General features: G+C 52.1%; 1 protein-coding gene across 13 annotated transcripts in view; it reads left to right on the plus strand.

Annotated features, from left to right (window-relative positions):
- Megf11 (multiple EGF like domains 11) overlaps positions 1 to 19,140 on the plus strand; it is a 322,486-nt gene that overhangs the window by 279,715 nt on the left and 23,631 nt on the right. For all 13 annotated transcript variants that reach the window (XM_021727705.3, XM_078049438.1, XM_078049436.1 and 10 more), the window contains 5 exons: positions 6,898 to 7,018; positions 8,033 to 8,196; positions 9,058 to 9,160; positions 14,577 to 14,723; positions 15,056 to 15,190. In XM_021727705.3, the coding sequence (XP_021583380.2) occupies positions 6,898 to 7,018; positions 8,033 to 8,196; positions 9,058 to 9,160; positions 14,577 to 14,723; positions 15,056 to 15,190 (670 nt within the window). The remainder of the gene's footprint in view (positions 1 to 6,897; positions 7,019 to 8,032; positions 8,197 to 9,057; positions 9,161 to 14,576; positions 14,724 to 15,055; positions 15,191 to 19,140) is intronic.

Raw genomic sequence — 19,140 nt, forward strand, 5'->3', positions numbered from 1 at the left:
GGTCAGGGCTTTTGCCTCACTTGAACCCATGAGCTCTGGCCCAGGGCCCTTTCTATTCCTCCAACAAAAGGACCAGTAGGACCAGGTGCAGTGGCTCACGCCTGTAGTCCCAGCTCCTCAGGGGACTGAGGCAGAATTGCTGGTTCAAGGCCAGCTTGGGCAACTCAGCAAGGCCTTGTCTCAAAGTCCAAAACAAGAAGGGCTGGGACGTAGCTCAGTGGTACAGCACACGCCTAGCATGCATGAGGCCCTGGTTCAGGCCTCACCCCGTAAAACAAGACACAGCACCTTCCTTGGGTCTGTCCCCAAGTCTTCCTTGCTGAGCTCTGATAGGCTGGCGGGTGCACACCGGCTTCACCCTGGCCCAGATCGGGAGAACCCAGTTCTACTGTTTACACTGCCTCCCGCCCACAGGGCCTACCTAAGGGGACCTGGAGATGAACTTCCACAAGGGCCTCCCTCCTTTATGCACATAAAGGTCGACCACTTGCCATTCTCCTCCTTCTTCAACTCCAAGAAATACTCATTAACCTCCTGCACATTGCTCGGAAGGAAAACGGGCGATCAACATGAGAAGCTCAGCTGTTGATTAATTTTCCCAAACAGGGCCAAACTACAAAGCAGCACACTGCGGGGGGGGAAAATTCCACAAACAACATTTGAAACCAATTTAATAGAACATATAACTCCTTCCCCGGGGGCTCGGGCCTGCACGGCTACGCTGGGCAGGAGCCAGGTGAAGGTGGAGGAGAGATTTGCACGTCTTGAGCAGGACCCACTTGGAGGGTTCCATTCTGCCCGTGGTGCTTTCAGATCAAGTTTCAGATCAAGTTAATAGCCAAGGCTGCATCTATAATTAACAGCCTTTGGATGAGAGGAAGCGTTCACATCCATCTCCCATTCACCAAAGGAAGATGCTGAGCCGGCCTGGCAGGCAGTGCCCAGTGGAAACTGAGGGACGTGCCCTGCGGAGGCAGTGGTTCCCAGTCCTGGGAGGAGTGGTGTGGGATAGGAAGATGAAACCCAGATCCAAGGGGATATAAAATTACCCAGGCATCACCTTCCAGGTGCTGAGAAAAGGCCAGGGCTTCTGAGCCTCCGTGGGTGGCCCTTGAAGATACAGACTGTGTTTAGGTAATGAATATCTGATCGATAAGAACAGGGTCAGCGTAGGCAAACCCGGAATATCACCATCTCTGTGCTATGATCAGCTTTCTGCAATTGAAGCGGGAGATAGAAGATTCGAGTTCCAAATCCATGTCTCCTTGCACTGGCTGTGTGCTCCTGGGCAAGTCACTTACCTCCCTCAGCCTCAGTCTCCTCACCTGTAAAACAAGGCAGTGGACCAGGTGGTTGCCAGTGTCCTTTCATCTCTGGCACTATGGGCTCTCTCCACACCATCAGGACAGGTGTGACCAGGTCCAGGCTGGGTACTAGCAGAGTAGGTGACCACCCAGATGGTATCATTCTTAGAGGCCAGGAGGGGTCGTGCCTAGGCGAAGACCCCACTCCAGGCAGGAGGATGCTGCTGGGGACAGCTACGGGGCCTTAGAGATGATGCAGCCAGCGGCCCCCAGCCAGACACTGGCAAAGGCTGCCGCAGGTTGCCAGGAGCAGTTTTGAACATTCCCCAAACCAGCCAGAAATCCTACATTTGCCCATAATGAGGCTGGTAAACACTAAAGATTTTCTTCTGCTCTTAATTAGAATTAAATTATCTCTATATGATAGCCCAGGTTAATGTGAGCTGATCAGAAGCTCTCCTTGGATATAGGTGACATCATAGGAATCTCTAGGTCATGGTCACTGACCAAATCGTACCTGTCCAAATCTGGACTGGCCTTGGACACCGGCACAGAGTGGCAGAAGTGTCTTTCAAATTGAGAGGTTTTGCAGGCAGAGGATTATAAAAGGGTCCTGGATAGTGAAAAGTTGGGGACATTGGTTGACTTCAATGCCACAGATGATTGGCATAGAAAGCAAAGCTTGTGTATTCCCTGGAACGATCACGTGTCCATCAGGAGAGAAGCCTGCCTTCCAGAAAGATGTGTGGGAATCCTGGATGGCGGTGATCTCGGGGAACAGCCTCAAAGAAGGGCCGTAGGGGCCAGGCCTGGCTTGGGGGTTGGGAAGAGGGTCTGGGCCATGCAGAACACGAGGTGCCAAAGGCCTTCACCGCTGACTGAGCTCACAGCCCTGGCTCTCACTGGGTCCTTTTCCCCAGAGTGTGAAGAGGTCGACAGACATGAACTCAGGGCAGGTTTGGGGCAGGCACTACGCTCCGCTTCCCTGGGAGCAGTGGCTCCTATGTCCATCTCTGCCCTGTGGCTCTGGGTGGGTGCCATCACCCCTCAAGTCCTGTTCAGCTCAGAGACTCCGTGAGCAGATGCTCTAGAAGCTGACAGGATAACATCCCGGATGAGCTTCTCGGCCTCCTCCTGGCTAGGCAAGCTGGCAGGGGTGCTGGGCAGGGCATGGAGCCACACATGGGGATCTGGCCTGGCTTTCCCTTTTCACAAGAGTGCCAGGGAGACTCAGAGTCAGTGTGGCAGCAAGGGACTCATCCTCAGACCAGACAGTACTTCCTATGTGCAGCAGGAGTCACCAGCCCAGCCTACCAGGGCCTTGCTCGTTTGTTCAACACACTTCCGGAATTCCTGTACCCTGCGGCTGGAACTCACCTAGGGATGCTGGGCCACCCCGACAGATAAGGTCCCAGTTCTTCCAGAGCTTCTAGTCTCATTGGAGGGGTAGAGAGTAAACAAGTGACCAAACATGTTGCTCAAGGATGGAGTCTGGGCCCAGGGCCCCTTTGTGCCCCTGGAGCCTGTCACAGGCTTGCTGAATTGGCTGGCTGAGAGAGAAGCATATGGAAAGTGCCGGTTCTTCAGGTTCTGTCCACGGCAGAAGGCAATGTGTACGCACACACTACTCATTTCAATTAAACATTTATTGAGGGTCCATTATGCACCAGCAGCGTCCGTCCGGAGCCCAGAGTCTAGGCGTGAAAACCAGATCCATCTCCCCTGATGGAGGCAGGAATATGAGCCACAGGACCCCCAGGGTAATAGGATGGTGGCTGCTGGTGTTTCTCATTCCCACCAGGACAGGGCCCGAGGGCAGGGGAGAGTACCCGGGAAGAACCGATGGGGAAAGCATGAAGAGGCACAAATTTGTTCCTGAATCTATACAAATGGAAAAACAGACACGCTGGAGACAGCACAGAAACACACTGAGTGCGCTGGCCACCCAAGCACGCTTGGACATCAATTCCCACATTTGGGAGGCTGAGGCAGAAGGATGGCAAATTCAAGGCCAGTCTTGACGTTTATCCTGACATAAGCCTCTCAGACTCGGACTTTACATAGATCATCAGGATTAAGGCCAGTTAGTAGTCCCCACAGCCAAGGAGGCCACAGCAGAGGATAGGTGGGGGGAGCTCCGGGGTGGGCAGGACTGACAGGCCACCCTGAGGGACGCCTGTAATTGGCTTGCTGGAAGGTCAGCCCCAGATACCCTGCTAATCAGCTCTAGAGCCGCCCCGCCCTCACACTGGGCCCCGGGTGGGTGAGGGGAGTTCAGGAAGCTGGCTGTATCTGGCTCCGCTTTAGGACGCATCCGTTTCCCCACTTGGACTTTGTGCTGTGGGAACCCACAGGTGTGCCCCCTGGGGGAGTAGTTGTCCCGTCCCCCAAAACCGGGCCTTGGTGTCAAAGTTGCCACTCATGTGTGAGGACAGGAATGGGGAGCCAGCCCCCAGGGGAGATGGGTGGGAAAACTGACCCTGGAGTCCGATTCCTGCCCCCTGGAGCATCTTCTCCCCTCCTGCACAGGACCCCACCTTTGCTGCTGGAGGAATGGCTCAGTCCTCCAGAGCTGCCTCCTGCCTAGACCTCCAAGGCTTTTGTGTGTTCTTTTAATAAGAGATGCCAGGACACATGAGGCTCTCTCGTTCTCTTCTGGTACTGGGGATCGGGTAACCGGGAGCACTCTACCTCTGAGCTGCGTCCCCAGCCCTTCCTGTTTTTATTGTTCTGAGAGTCTTCCTTAGTTGTCTAGACTGGTCTCAAACTTGAGATCCTCCTGCCTCAGCCTCCCAGAAGGATCTTAGGCATGTGCCACTGCATCCAGCTACACATAAGTTCTTACAGTGCTTTCTGCCCAACCCATTGATCTACCTGCTCCACAAATAGAAACTGGTTTAACCCTCTGAACAGTCTGGTGCATAGGGTCATTAGTCCCACTTCACAGATGTGGGGAGCGAGGTCCAGTGCGTGTCCGCAGGATGGCAGCAGGTTGGGAGAGGCCACCTGCTCGCTTGGCCCTGCTCCTCTCTGGAATGCAGAACCGCTTCTCCCTCTGCACATCACTGCAGTGGGCTGTGGGGCCCTGGGTAAGTCACTGTCCCCTCTGAGTCTCTTCTTTCTGTTCTGGAAGCAGAGAGCCTCCCAGCCGGTGGCCTCCTAGGGATTCCCTGGGAGGAAGCCGTGCCCCGACACAGCACACCTGTCCTCTGGTGTGGCCTCCTTGGCTGTGGGTGGCAGGCAGCTCAAGCTTCTTGACCCCATCCGCAGACCCTAACTGGGCCCACAGGGGACTGGAGGCCTCCAGGAGGATCAGGGTCAAGGACCAGACAGGAGGCTGGGCCTCACACAGAAAGGTGGACACCGTGCCTGAGATTTACGCCCAGGCCCAGGTCCTAGAGCTCGAGTGTGTCTTTGGGGCCATTTCTAGTCTTGGGGAAGTGAGTTCTCAGGGTAATGGGGAAGCTGACAGACTCCACTGGTCAAGCCTTCCAAGACTGGGCGGGAGAAGAGTTGGGCGGTAGGGCCTCTGGTACAGGCCTGTCACTCCCAGTGCCTCCTCCTGACGTCACCTGTGCTTGTGAGACAGAGTAGAGAGGGCCGCCCAGGAATGTCCCCTTGGCCAAAGGTCCATAGCCTCTGGTCTCTCTGGGGCCTAAGTGAAGGTGGAGCCAGGTGTTGGACCCTCAGAGTTGAGAGTGAACTCCTTTACTCCAGGGCTGCCATTTTACAGATGCTGGGACTGAGGCTCAGAGACGGGCAGTAACCTAATCAATATCACACAGCCAGTGGAGCCCAGATAAGCTCTGGTCTTCTGGCCAAAATGTGCTGTTTCACAATAATCTAAGGAACGAGTCCTGAGAACCTGCTGGAGCCATCTAAGGGGAAATGAGAATTCAACAGGCTCTAGAGCAGACAGCCCCAGTTTCCCAAGGTGGGAAGGCATGTCCTGGGGGACTCCAGGAAGAAAAGCCAAACTCCATTTTCTGCCATTCTAGGTCCCCAGCCTCCCTTTAAAATACCTCCTTCACACCTCCCCACACAAACCCTCCCTTCAGCCACCCTTCAAGGGCTCCAGTCTCATGGTCCGCTGCACTCTTGTCCCTGACGCTCTTCCCATCTGGACAGCCTTTGCCCCTCACAGCATGCTGCAGCCCTCAAGGCTTGAGGTCCCCATTCCTGCACTCCTCCCCTCCCCAGCAACTCGCCCTGAACCCTTCTCAGGGCCAACAGCACACACTGTCCCTGGGGCAACGGATCCGCCCTTCCCACCCAGACCTCACTTCCCAGCACCTGGAAAGCTGGGCTCCCAGCTGAGGCTCTTTCTAGAAGTTGCCCTCACAGGCATCCATCTCACCTGGGGAATCCCGTCCCTGTGGCCAGGACCACATCAGCCAATCACTGATGAGAACGAGGGTTCTCCTACCTTCCCCTTTTATAGATGCTGGGACTGAGGCATCTATAAAGGGACTGAGGTCGACTCTGAGGGGTCTTCCTGCAAGGTCAGCAGAGGACTTTATCGCCTCCGGTCAGCCTCTCCACTCAGTCCTTCTTCCCTTACAGAGGTAAGGCTTCTTCTCACGAGCTCACTAATCCCATCTCCAAGAATGCCTGCCAGGAAAACCGGTTTATGTCACCCAGTAAAGGTGGTTCCCAGGTTGGAAGGAGGTCAGCCATTCCAGCTCTGTGGCCTTGACAGTTAGACAACTTCTCCATATAAAGAACTGAGTGAGGTGACATATGCGTGGTGCATGATACTAGGAATGCGGTTAGTACACGGAATCATGATCATTACCCCTGGCTTCTCTGAGGTTCAGGCAAAAGGCAACAGGATACTATTTGTGTCACAGTGTTGTTGGAAAGAATCAAATAAGATTGGGAAGATTAAGTCCTGGGCTGATGTGACCTAATACAGACTCGTGGGGCCACGCTCCCTGGGCCTTTGCCTACCCTGGAGCCCTGGTCTGGAGGCTGGACCCCACCCCAACCTCTAAGGGTCACTGTATTCATTTTTTATTGTTGGGGTAACAAATTGCCACAAATGTAGTGTTTTAAGACAATACAAAGTTTCTCATCCTACAGTTCTTGGGCCAGAGTCTGTGGGTCTCCTCAGGCTGAGGTCAAGGCCTTGGCAGGCCGGCTCCTTTCCGGAGAGTTGAGGGGAAGAATCTGGTTCCTGCTTTTTCAGGTTGTTGACAGAATCCGTTCCTGTGGTTGTAGGATCGAGGTACCCGGTTCCTGCTGCTGTAAAAAGATTGATCGTAGTTTCTAGAGGCTGCTGCATCTGGCCCTGTGCCTCTTCCTCCATCTTCAAAGTGAAGGCCGGCTGTGGCGGACCCCTGGCCGGCCCTCTCTCGGCCCTGCCTCCTCCAGTCCTCTTCTATCTTTAAAGGCTCATGAGCTCACCTGAATACTCCCAGCTGCTGTCCCCATCCCAAGGTTCTGAGTCACGTCTGCAAAGTCCTTTTTTCCTTGTAAAGTAGCACATTTACAGGTTCCAGGGATCGGGGCCTCTGCAGGGTGGCACATCGCCCTGCCTGCCGCAGCCACTCAGCACAGGGAGACCCCTGAGCAAAACTCACTCTCTTTCCAGGGAGAGGTGTGTGCAGTTCCCTGTGCGGCAGGGACCTATGGCCCCAACTGCTCATCCGTCTGTAGCTGTAACAATGGTGGCACCTGCTCCCCGGTTGATGGTTCCTGTACCTGCAGGGAAGGTAACACCCTCTCACCCCAGCCCGCTGGTGACTGAGGGTCAGGAGGGGCTGCTCCGGCCCACCCAAGCCCATGCAGGGCCAGAGCCCAGTTCACAGTCATCCAGGGACATCAATAGCATGAATGTCATAAAGGGGTTCTTCTCAAGGGTGTCAGGGTCCTTGAAGAACACACAGAGTGGTGGGCCATGACCGAGCACCTGTAGAAGCTGCGCCACTCCTGGGATTGGAGGGACAGACCTGGGCATGAGGCTTACCTGGTAGGAATTGGGACATAGACAGAGGGGGCCTGGCCACTGCCAAAGCCCTGGCAGAATAAGGAAGAGGTCCCAGCTGGCTTCTCTCCTGCTCCTCCCCCTAGTCTGTGGGCCAAACTGCCCTTGACCAGCCCACTGGGAGCCAGCTGACCAGTCCTCCCACCCTGTGCCACAGGACAAAGGAGGGAAGGGGAGAAGTCAACCTGAGGGCAGACCAGCCTCAGAATGAGGAGTTGAGAGGGGCAGGGTGGCGCTCCCCTGTAATCCCAGCAGCTCAGGAGGCTAAGGCAGGAGGATCACAAGTTCAAAGCCAGCCTCAGCAATTTAGCAAGGCCTTAAGCAACTTAGCAAGACTCTGTCTCAAAGTTAAAAATAAAAAGGACTGGGGATGTGGCTCAGTGGTTAAGCGCCCTGGGTCCAGTCCCCAGAACACCCCCAATCCCACCCCCCAAAAAGAGCAAGGAGTTGGCCTGTCCTGCCCCTAGGGGGCTTGGGGTAGTCTGCAGCTCCACCCTGGGAGGGAAACGCTTCCCACCTGCGCTGGTTCCCTGTCCCTGTCCCCGGTGGGACCTTCTACCTTCTGCCTGTGACAAAAGCAGTCAGGGCCAGCCAGGCAGGGGTACCTGGGGTGGCGAGACTCTCTCCCTGAGCAGCTGTGCTGGGGCAGAAGGTCGGGGGGATGCTGCAATAACAGAGCTGGCAGGGTGGGCAGAAAGCTGTGCTGGGTGGGCGAAGTGACCGTCCCTCTCCCTTCCCACAGGGTGGCAGGGTGTGGACTGCACCCTGCCGTGTCCCAGCGGGACCTGGGGCCTGAACTGCAATGAGAGCTGCGCCTGTGCCCATGGGGCAGCCTGCAGCCCCTCCGACGGCTCCTGCACCTGCACCCCGGGCTGGCTGGGGGACACCTGCGAGCTGCCCTGCCCCGTGAGTGCCAGGGTGGACCTCAGCCACTTTCCCCACAGGAATGCACAGAGAAATGCATTGGGCTTGGTGAGGACACTGAATTCAGGTCACAGGCCTGAGCTCTCCGTGGCCACTGTCCTGCCTTGGGCCTCGGACCTGCTGTCTACCCAGTGGCATCTGGGTCAGCAGCATCTAGGGCTGGCTCTCTGACCCAACTCAAAAGCAGCTGCAGATTCGTCCCCAACAGGAGCAGGACAGGGAGCTATATTCCTCAGGTTCCAACAGTCATTACCCACACTTAATCCCTAGATCTTAGCCTGTTAAACCAACTGATGTGAAATTGAATGAGAGTGGGCTTTGAGGTCCTGGGTTCAAATCCTGCCTTTGTCACACACTATTACCTTGAGTGTGTTTTCCCATCTTTAAAGTGGGAATATAATAGAAGCATCTCATAGTATTGTGAAGATTAAGAGAAATGAGGTATATTAGGCTCTTACTAAAATGGTTACCATATTTTCCTCATGAACAAAGAATAAATCATAGCTGTTTCTCACATGGGATCAATGTGTCCCATTTAGCAAAGTGCCCTTTCAGTTACAATTTTAGTTAATAACCATTATAACCTTCTGAGCCTAATCATTGAAAAATGGGGCAGGACCATCAACTCCCCCTCTCCAAACCTCATACACCTATTAATGCAACCAGTAATTCTTGGGAGTGACTTTGTGGCCCTGATTACAAAAAGCACCCCCACTGTGCCCCAGTTTCCATGTCTGTATCCCTGTGAGGTTATGGCTCTGTCCTGTCATCCAGAGCCAATAGAAATGTGTGCATTTCTAGGAGTCAAAGACTGACTATTTCCTTGTCCCCTTCTTCTCACAGGATGGCACATTCGGGCTGAACTGCAGTGAACGCTGTGACTGCAGCCATGCTGATGGCTGTGATCCAGTCACAGGCCACTGCTGCTGCCTGGCTGGATGGACAGGTAACTCCTCTGCCTTGCCGCTACCCAGGTCCTGAGAAGCTGGCCCCCTATATTCTCTAACTGTTCTTTTTCTCCTCCAATTCCATTCTTCTTGTTTCTTGAATGTGCACCATCCCCATTTTCTGCTCTGGGCTCCAGTTAGGTATTCTGTTCAAGTGAGCTAACACTTCTTGACACCCATGATGTACAGGTTCTGTTCTATAAGCTAGGGACACACTAGCACACACACACACACACACACACACACACACACACACAACCAGATGGTCAGACTTGGGTGTAGGTGTTCAATTTGTAGAGAATATGGTGGAGAGGGGACAAGGGACTCTCTGGAGCTCCACCCCAGAATCCTGATTCCTGAGCCCATCCTAAGCACAAGGTGAACCCATCTGCTTCCCTCTATCCTGAGGGAAGTGGTTCTGTGAGCCCTGCTCTCCTCTGGCATGCGTGTTCCATGCCTTGGTCACAAGGACACTTTCTTGCCCAGCTGTGCATGGAGGATGAGCTTTTCAAAACTCAGATGTGTTCACAGCAAGCTCTCAATGCCTTAATGCCTTCCCATGACTCCTACCTAAAATGCAGGATTTTACCGTCGCACTATGATGTGGCCCTCTGTGTCACTCACTGATCCCAGTCACCAGAGCGCAGGGGTACTTCTTCAGGAACCAACCACCATCCTGATGCCTGGCCTTTGTACCTTCTTTCTGTCGGTCTGGATCACTCCTTCCCCTTCTCCTTACTTGATAGGATCCTATTTTCTTTTCTCATTGATTTAACCCGGACCCTGTGCATGCTGGGTGAGTGCTCTGCCACTGAGCTGCATCCCCAGCCCTGAGGACCCCTTCGGTGTGCCAGGTTTCAAGTTAAAGGCTACTTCCTCTGGAACGGTTCCTCTGGAACAAGGCCTGTGCACTACCTGGCCATGTCCCAAGAGCCCCCACTTGTCAATTCTGATAACCTACCCCTTTCCTTCTGTGGCAGTGCCACATTGTCCTTGAACTCTGAGCTGAGTGTTTTGTTACTGGCCTGCCTAACTTGACCATGGGCTTTGGCTCATTCCCACCACATCCAGCATCGCTGCTCCCTGAGATGGGGATAATAAGATGATTCAGGACAGAACTTGAGCCAGACTGCCTGGGTTCATGACCTTGGAGGGATCCTAACCTTTCATGGCCTGAATTCTCCATCCATAAAATGCAGAAAATTATAATCTTCACAGCTAACTACAGGGTCATCTGAAGTTTAAGTGAGTTGGTGTCACAGAGCGCTAAGAGTGCCTGGCACATAAGAAGTGCTCGGTAAAGTGGGCCACAGCACAGGAAGTGCTCAGTAACAGCACATGTGTGAATGGACCCACCAGCCAGTCCCAAGGTGGGCAGCAGCAAAGAGAAAGAAATCCAGTTGCTTCTGGCAGTGTAAGTTCCCATGTAAATAATTCACCTCCGGTTGCTGCCCAGCTTCTGTTCTCCACAACCAGAAAGCTTCCAAGGGCCCCAAACAGGCCTCTGCAGCCTCCCCCACCTGGCTCCCCTGCCCTCTTGACTGCTGCCCCTCAATATATGGGGAGGCTCCAGCCTGGTCACTCTCTGAGCGAGAGCCAAATGGAAATCCACTTTAATTTTTCATTACCTTAATTTCAAGTGAGCTGATCAGATTTTAATGACATCTGGTGCTTAAAAATTCTGTCTTTGATGGACAACCTTTCTGCGAGGCCTCTGCTGTTCTGAAGCTCATTTCCCCAAAGGTGGTCCTGACATCTTTTCAAAGAAGCGATTGATGCCCTGAGGTTTGTCATGCATAAGGAGGCCAAGGAGAGGAAGGGATGGGGAGCGGGTCCAGGCTTGGGCCTCCCCCCACTCAGGGAGCCTGTCCTACCCACCCCTAACCCAAGAAAAGTCAGAGTTTCCTTCCCAGCCGTTGGCTTGTCGCTCAGCACAGGGTCTGGTCTGCCCTGAGGTGTGTCTCCTTCTTCCTCCATAAGCCACAGCTCTCAGTGACTGGCGTTCACTCCACCCTCCCCATAATAGGCACTCACTGAATGCACACTGAAACAGACCTGAGGGTAGCTGGCTTGGGGCCATATATGTTTTCTCCCCTGGAAATGGAAGAGATTTTAAAGATTGTCTGCTGCAGCCCTCTTCAGCTACAGTTGAGGGAACATCTGGGTCTCATGACAGGGGTGCCAACAAGATGGGAGACCCAGGATGCCATTCCGTGGGAGAGCGTTTAACTCATTCAACTAGCAGTTATTGACTCAAGCAGTTATCAAGACTTTACCTGGCAGTGCCTCACTCCCAGCACCGACCCAGGATAAGTGGCAAAATTCAGCCCCAGTCCTGAGTACCAAGTACTGTGCTGGGCACCAGATGATCGAGGCAGCTCCCTGCCCATGAGGAGTGCCTCGGTGAGCAGGGCCAGGATATCAGTAAGCGTTCATCCTCATCTTCAGATTGCTGGCAGGGAGAGGGGATTCATGTATATCAAACTTTCAAGTAACAGAGACAACTGTATGCCTCTATCAAACAGAAGTTTGAATCCCTGGGCAGAATCCAGGAAGATTTCCTGGAAGAGAGCCCTAAGGGCCTTGAAGGGGTGTGGGCTGCTAAGTGGCTGGCCCTGTGGCATGATCTAGGGATCATAGCATGTGGATCCTCAGCTTTACCCATGATGGGTAGAGAAGGGGGGTCCTGAAAACTAAAATAATGTGATTCCCTTGAGTAAGGAGGAAAATAATCTCTAACAGATTATTATCCCTGCTCAACTATGGGGGAGGAAGCTGCTTCTTTAGAAGCTGTAGCTGGGAGCTTGCCACAAGGACAAGGCCAGACCCTCCAGTGGGTCTGGGCAATCCAGCTGCCCAGTAAGTCCCTTCTGGTACTGGGCACTCCCCACAGGAGGCCCCTTTGACCCTTCTTCCCACTGAAATGCCAATTTTAAGCTCCAGAGAGCTCTTAGGACACATAGGACCACAAACAGGAACCCTACTCCCCTAGAACCAGGCCCATAATATAATGTTTGTCAAATCCTGGAGCCCAGCGGGCCCTTGCAGCCACCTGCAGTCTGAGCATCAGCACCACACACTCGTGGGTCCCTGTCTAGGACCCTTTCTCAACACAAACACTCTGAGGATCCCATACATGGGAGCAGCTATACCTTTAACAGCAATGACTGGAAAACACAGGAGCAACAAGCTGTCATGAATCCAGTAGCACTTTTGTGAACATTGTTTAGAGGATCACCATCGATATATGGTTTTAGAAAAGAGCAGCATCTGTGTGACACAACTGCTGTGGCCAGGCTGCAGAGAGCACAGGTGGGATCAGGGCCCCATCAGACAGCCACACTCTGCCCCCGCCCAGTAAGCCTCCGGAGGGGCGGCAAGTCTTCTGCTGCAGTGTAGGTCAGGGTTTTCATCAAGCACAGGCGAAGGAATTCCTTAGGGCAGATTACAATTTTCCATATGTAGTCAGCCTTCTGGATCCATGGGATCTGCATCCAAAGTTTCAACCACCGGCAGTCAGAAAATATCTAAAAAACCAAATTGCATCTGTACCAAACATGTACAATCTTTACACAGCATTTACACCATATTAGGTATTGTAAGTAATCTAGAAAGTATTTGAGATGTCTGTTTCTTACACTCTGTATGTTTTATTTTTGGCGGGAGGGTACCCGGGATTAAACTCAGGAGCACTTGACCACTGAGCCACATCCCCAGCCCTATTTTGCATTTTATTTAGAGTTAAGGTTTTACCAAATTGCTTAGCACCTTGCTTTTGTTGAGGCTGGCTCTGAACTTGTGATCCTCCTGCCTCAGCCTCCTGAGGCACTGGGATTACAGGCATGCACCACTATGCTGGCCTCTCATATGTTTTCTTATATGTAAATACTATGCTATTTTACATAAAGGACTTGAGCATCCTTGGATTTGGATATCCCTCATGGATACGGAGGAATGGCTGTACCTAGAGAAGGGGAAACTTGGATCTGTATCCGAAACGTTGAACAATTTTGTGGTTTCCCCTTCCCCAGGGCTAAGTCAGTTGCCTGAGCAGGTTCACCTCTCAGGCACTTGAAACTCCACGAGAGAAACCACCATCGATGGGGAAAATATGGCAAATGTGGCTAGCCCCTGCCATTTCTCAAAAAGTGGCATTTCTCCCTAAACCCACCCCACCACCACACTGTTTCAAAACTGAGGCATTCCAGAGAGGGACAGCACCACCGACCACCGGACCCAGGGTGAGGAAAGCCTGCACATCCCCTGCTTCCCGCAGCCAGGTGGGTCTGTGCAATTCCAGGTGCTTCCAAATTGGTCCCTCTGCTCTCCTGCTGCTGTGAGGGCTGACTCCTCCTTCACTGGGTCTGAGTGTCTTTCTCCTGCTTTCATTCTCTTCCTTACAGTCCCCATCCTTTTAACAAGGCAGACAGGCTTTTAAAACTAATTCTGCTCCTCTTGGAGCCTCTGATGTTCACCTTCCAAAGCCCAGGTGGTCCCTGGGCCCTGCGGCCGCCCTTCCAATAATGCTGTCAGCCAAAGCCTCCCGCCAGTGAGGAAACCCCACCCCAAAGCTGAGCATCCAGCCTCCGGCATTTAAAATTCCATCTTTGCCTTCAGGCTGAAATCACTGCAGCACAGACTTCCTCTACCTAAGCTTTAAAAAACTTCAGAGGGCTTTCTTTCCTATTAAGGTATTTTATCTACTCCCCTATAGGCTGCTATTTGTCAAATGAAGGTCATTAAATCAATTTGTTGGGTTACAACTAGCATTTAAAAAAATAGATGGTTTCTTTTAGATGTCTGTATGTAATATGTATATATAAAATATATACTATACTGAGGACTGTGGTCAAGAGAATATGAAAAGACCTCACCCACTCTCGGAGCCCCTGCCTGGGTTGGTTGGCTGGAACCCAGGAATGGCTGGCTGACACTGGTGGGCAAGTAGCTCAGCTCCAGCCCCAGCGCCCCCACGGAGACACTCACTTGCCCAGAGCTGGTTTCTCTTGGACCTGTTCTGGATGCCAGCTAAGGTGTCAAAGATGGAGGCAGCTCTTCATCACCTGGTCCCTTAAGTTTCACAACATCATCTCCTGCTATGCCCTCTTTAGAACTTTCTGGTTCAGTTACTTCGTGTTCTATGTAAGTTCTCTCAAGGTGTGGTGCTTTGTCCTGCTCTTTGCAAGCCTGGTTTCCTCTCCCTGGTCAATTCTTCCTAGACTTTTGGAAGTCTGTTGGGGCTTCACCTCTTCCTGGAAGCTCTCCATGACCAGCTGTACCCTGCTGGGCTTCTTCTCCACACCCCCAATCGCACTGTGCTTGCCTCTGCCTCTTCATACTGCATTGTCCACCCCTCCATTCTTTCCTCTACCCTCACCCATCTACCACTGACTGCAGTCTGCCTCTGGCCCACAGGCATCCGCTGTGACAGCACATGTCCACCCGGTCGCTGGGGTCCCAACTGCTCTGTCTCCTGCAGCTGTGAGAACGGGGGCTCCTGCTCTCCAGAGGACGGGAGCTGCGAATGCGCACCTGGCTTCCGAGGACCCTTATGCCAGAGAAGTAAGGCTGCGCCCTGGCCCCAGAGACCCAGTTGGTACTACCTGAGGGAGGCTGGGCTCTTGGAGTCAATCCCCTTCTTTCCCCTCCCTTTGGTCCCCTCTCTCCCTGCACTGACTGTTCTGTCCCCAATTCAGGGCCAGCCTAGCTCCTTGGTTAAAAACAGGACCAGACCACAGTTCCTCCCTCCAAGAAGGGACAGGCCGTCCCAGGTGTGGGGAAGATGCAGCTTGCCTTTCTGAGGAGCCTCTCTTCACTATATTATGGGATGGGAGGGGTGGCCAAGCTTTCTGAGGCGCTGGGGCTGCTGACCACTATCTCCCCTTCACCCTTAGTCTGCCCCCCTGGATTCTATGGCCACGGCTGCACCCAGCCTTGTCCCCTCTGCGTGCACAGCAGTGGGCCTTGCCACCACATCAGTGGCCTCTGTGAGTGCCTCCCAGGATTCTCCGGAGCCCTCTGCAACCAAGGTACTGTCTCTAAGGGGAAGGCACAGGGCAGGGAGCGGGTCCTGGGAGGGAAGAGACAGAAAAGAGAGGGCTTGGGGTTCCGCTCCTATTCTGTGATGGCAGCTCCTTCCCTCTTCAGGGCTCAATTCCGAGCACTGCATGGCATGAGACAAAGTCATCCTGCATTTAAAGGAACAGGTGTAAAGAGGTGAAATGACTAGTCTGTGGTCTCCCAGCTAGTGAGTGGCAGAAACAACTTCTGGCTCCAACACCCTCACCAAGGGGATGAAAGATGAAATAAGCATAGAAAAGATCCATCACAGGCATCGACTGATTATGCGGATTGTCCAGTGGTAAAAGGCAGAGGACTCCGGGAGAGCACGGGGGTCAGTTCTGGCGCTGGCTGCAGATAGGAAAGCCGTAGTCCTTCTCCCGTGAGCTTGGGGGGGGCATTGCCAGTCCCTCTCCACATGCTTTCCTATCAACCTCAAAACCCTTCACAACATCAACTCCAGGGCCACTGCACTCCACAGGAGTGGAGAGCCTACTTGCTTTGCTGTGCTGCTATACTAGTTATCTGTGGGGAATGCCTCACTTTGTGACACTTGCAGGTGTCACCATGGTTGATTTCAAAGTACCAATGGTTTAACACCACTCACAAACTTCCTCCACATGAACAACCAGAGAAAAGGTAGGCACTGGGCTCCAGAACACACCATTCCTTGCTTGGGACTTAGGCAAAGGCAGTGTGGATCTGGAGGACGCTCCGTGCACTATGCAGGACTTAGCTGGGCTTTTAGTCTGTGAAGGAAGAGAGGCACCCTGGTGGCAGAAACTCCCTAAACAAAGAAGAGAGGCCTGGACCTGCTATCACCCAGCAGTAGAGAATGGCTGAAGGAGGTGGAAGCTAGAGATGAAAAAAGGGGCTGGGAAGGTAGGCTGGGGCCTTCGGAAGAGCTCTGAATGCAATCCTGAACCCCACCTGGCAGAATTTGCACTCTAACCCTTAAGGAGTGAAAGGATCTTAGGATAATGTAAACTTAGAGCTAAAAGCAACTTCAAGGTCACCCAGGCAAGAATCTCATCTGGCCTCGGTTTAAATACTTCTCTTGACTGAGAGTTCACCACCTCCCAGGGGAACCCATTCTTTTGATGAATAATCACTACTGAGCTGGGCTATTTAAGTCTGCGGGCCGTTAATATGTATGAGTGGAAAGTTTACTCCATGATGCTTTGAGGTCATGAGAGAAGTTTGGGCCCCAGGGAAACATATGTGACAGTTTCATTTGCTTGCAACCCTCCTAGGACAGTTCAATCATCACCTGACATGTTGAGGTTTACTTATAAAACATAGGAGACCCAGCCGTCAATAAAGATAGGTCTGGTCTAAATTAGGACCTAACCCGCTGAGGAGTAACTCCCGCATCCTGCATTGTCTGATTTATCGCCCACTGGCCTAATGAGTATTTTCCACATACAGATCTAATAGAGTTTGCTATTAATGGCAACTGCCCTGGTTAAGCCTCAAACCTTGTAAAAAATTGAACTGACACTTTCTAATGACTGGCTTTCCAGCGAGTTACAAATTACAGACACTGCTTCTGCAGAATCATTAAACATAGATTAAATATAACCAGATGTTTTCTTTCCACCAGCCCCCCTTCTCTCCAGCACCCTTACTCTTGATTCAACTAAGAAGTCAACCAATTAACGTATTAGATGGTCACATTAGCAGCTCTGTGGGCAAACATGTTGCCATATGCGTGTGAGAAAGACTTCAAAGACTGTCTTGTTAGAGAAGTTCAGAGTTGTTTGGGGGATAGGGGAGTGAAGCTACTTGGGCACCCCAAAGAACCAGGGCTGGATGTGGATTCTCCAAATAGAGCACCTTCCTGAGTCAGGGAAGAAGAGTCTAGGTGACTTGCTCTTAAGGAAGCTGAAGGTGGAGGTGGAACTGCACACAGGTGGGACGTGTGTCTGCCTTCTGGCAGTAGACCTGCCTGGACAGGGGTTTGCCAGGGGAAGCACAGGGCCCAGGATCAGCCAGCCTGCCTATAGCTGAGCCTTCTCATCCCCATTTCAAAGATGAGGAAATGGAGACCCAGAGGGGTGATGTGGTTTGCTCAAAAGTACTTAATCAATAAGCAGTAGAACTTCCTAGCTGTGTGACCTTGGGAAAGTTGCTTAAGTTTCCTCATCTGCAAAGTGGAGTTAATAATATGGGAGTGATGAGAATACCTAATAATGAAAACATGCCAAGGTTAAGTGAACTAATATTTGTGAAGCACTTTGAACAGTGATGTATATTAATACCATATGTATCTTTGTTGAACACAGAATAAAACTAGGACCCAAACCCAGGGCTTTGGACTGGAGAGTCTGGCCACCAATTCTGCCTTTATTGTGTCCCAACCACTAACCATGTCCAGGGGAGGCAGAGGGAATGCAGATCCCTGCCACCAGATGCTCACAATCTGATTGGGGAAAGGCTGACAACATAAAGCAGTGTGGTGGGAAGGAGGAGATACCAGGCCAGGGTTTGCGAGACCTAACCCAGGAAGCTACTTGCCTTCAAGTCCTTGATTCTCCGTGTGTCTCAGCCAACTGAGGGCCTCAGGATTCAGGAGCTGCCCTCCCAAGGAAGGCAAGGAAGCCTCTTTTTGGACAGGCTGCTGGGACTGGCCTTTGGGAGGAGCATGCTAAACTGAGAAGAGCTTAAAGGGATAGGGGTCAATCCCAGTAAGGTCCTCTGGAAGATCACTGCTCCCAAGAATGATTTTGGGCATTTTGGAACATTTCCTAAGAGTGTACTGGACATCAGAGTCTGTGCTGGACACTCGGATACAGTAAAGCACCAGAGCCATGTTCCCTGCCCTCAAAGCCTAGTTCAGAGGAGGAAATTCTGAGCTCAGCCTTTCCCAGCAGGACTTGGGAGGCAAGGTCAGTTTATTTCCATACATTCAGCTATTGTGTCATGATCACCTGCTGCCTTTCCAGGCTTTGTAGGGAACATAGATATGGATGGGGCCCAAGCCTGACCTGAAACAGGCTTACAAGTCTCATAGAAGACTAGGGAAGAAACTACCTGGAAACTGAAACAAGGTCATAGCCACCCAGAACAGAGAAGAGGAGTGAATCCATTAGGATTGAGTTCAGATGTAAGCCTCATAAAATCCAAAATAAGTGGCTTAAAAATAATAAGCATTATTTCCTTCATGTATTTTTTAAAAAATGAAAAGATCTACAAGCAGGCCAATGGGGAATGTTAGGGCAGCTTACAGAGAGAGATGTCAGAGTCCCAGGTTCTTTATTCTTCAGAGCTTACCATGGGCCAGACTACAGTCTCATGGCCACACCTAGCTGTTCAGGAGTCCAAGGAATGAAGTCTTTATTCCAGGGGGCCACAGCACAACCAAAACACAAGATTCTAGTTCACAGGAAGATACTTAGTGTTGACGAACAACTAGCAGTCTACTAGTAACACAGGAATTGTGGAAGAGGTACATTTAAGATGAATCTTCTAAGGCAGGGTAGGATGTCCACAGCTGGACACAAGGGTCAGGGGAAAGGCAACGGCTTCAGCAAAGATCCAGAGAAAGGCCTAGGTGTGTTTAGAAAGTGCAATGTGGGAAAGATGGGAGTAATCCAGGACAAGCCAGGTGAGATAGGTTAGTGCTGGACTCCAAGACCCCAGAGATTTTTTTCTGGGACAATGGGGCGCTGTTGAAGCTGTGTGAGAGAATAGGGAGGCCATGAAGAGAGTTGTGCTTGAGAAGTAGGGTCATGGGATGGACTGCAGGAAACCAGAGATAGGCAGGTACCAAATTAATACTTAGACCTAGTCCTAAAGAGCTTACAATCTGATTGAGGAAACCTGTCCTTCCTCCAAGATCAAGGAGTGACTCCTCCAGAAGGGGCTATGGCCAAAACTCTATAGGTGACAAAGTAGAAATGCCATGGAGTGCAGGGGA

Source organism: Ictidomys tridecemlineatus, chromosome 5 (assembly GCF_052094955.1).
Source record: "Ictidomys tridecemlineatus isolate mIctTri1 chromosome 5, mIctTri1.hap1, whole genome shotgun sequence".
Classification (NCBI taxonomy): domain Eukaryota; kingdom Metazoa; phylum Chordata; class Mammalia; order Rodentia; family Sciuridae; genus Ictidomys; species Ictidomys tridecemlineatus.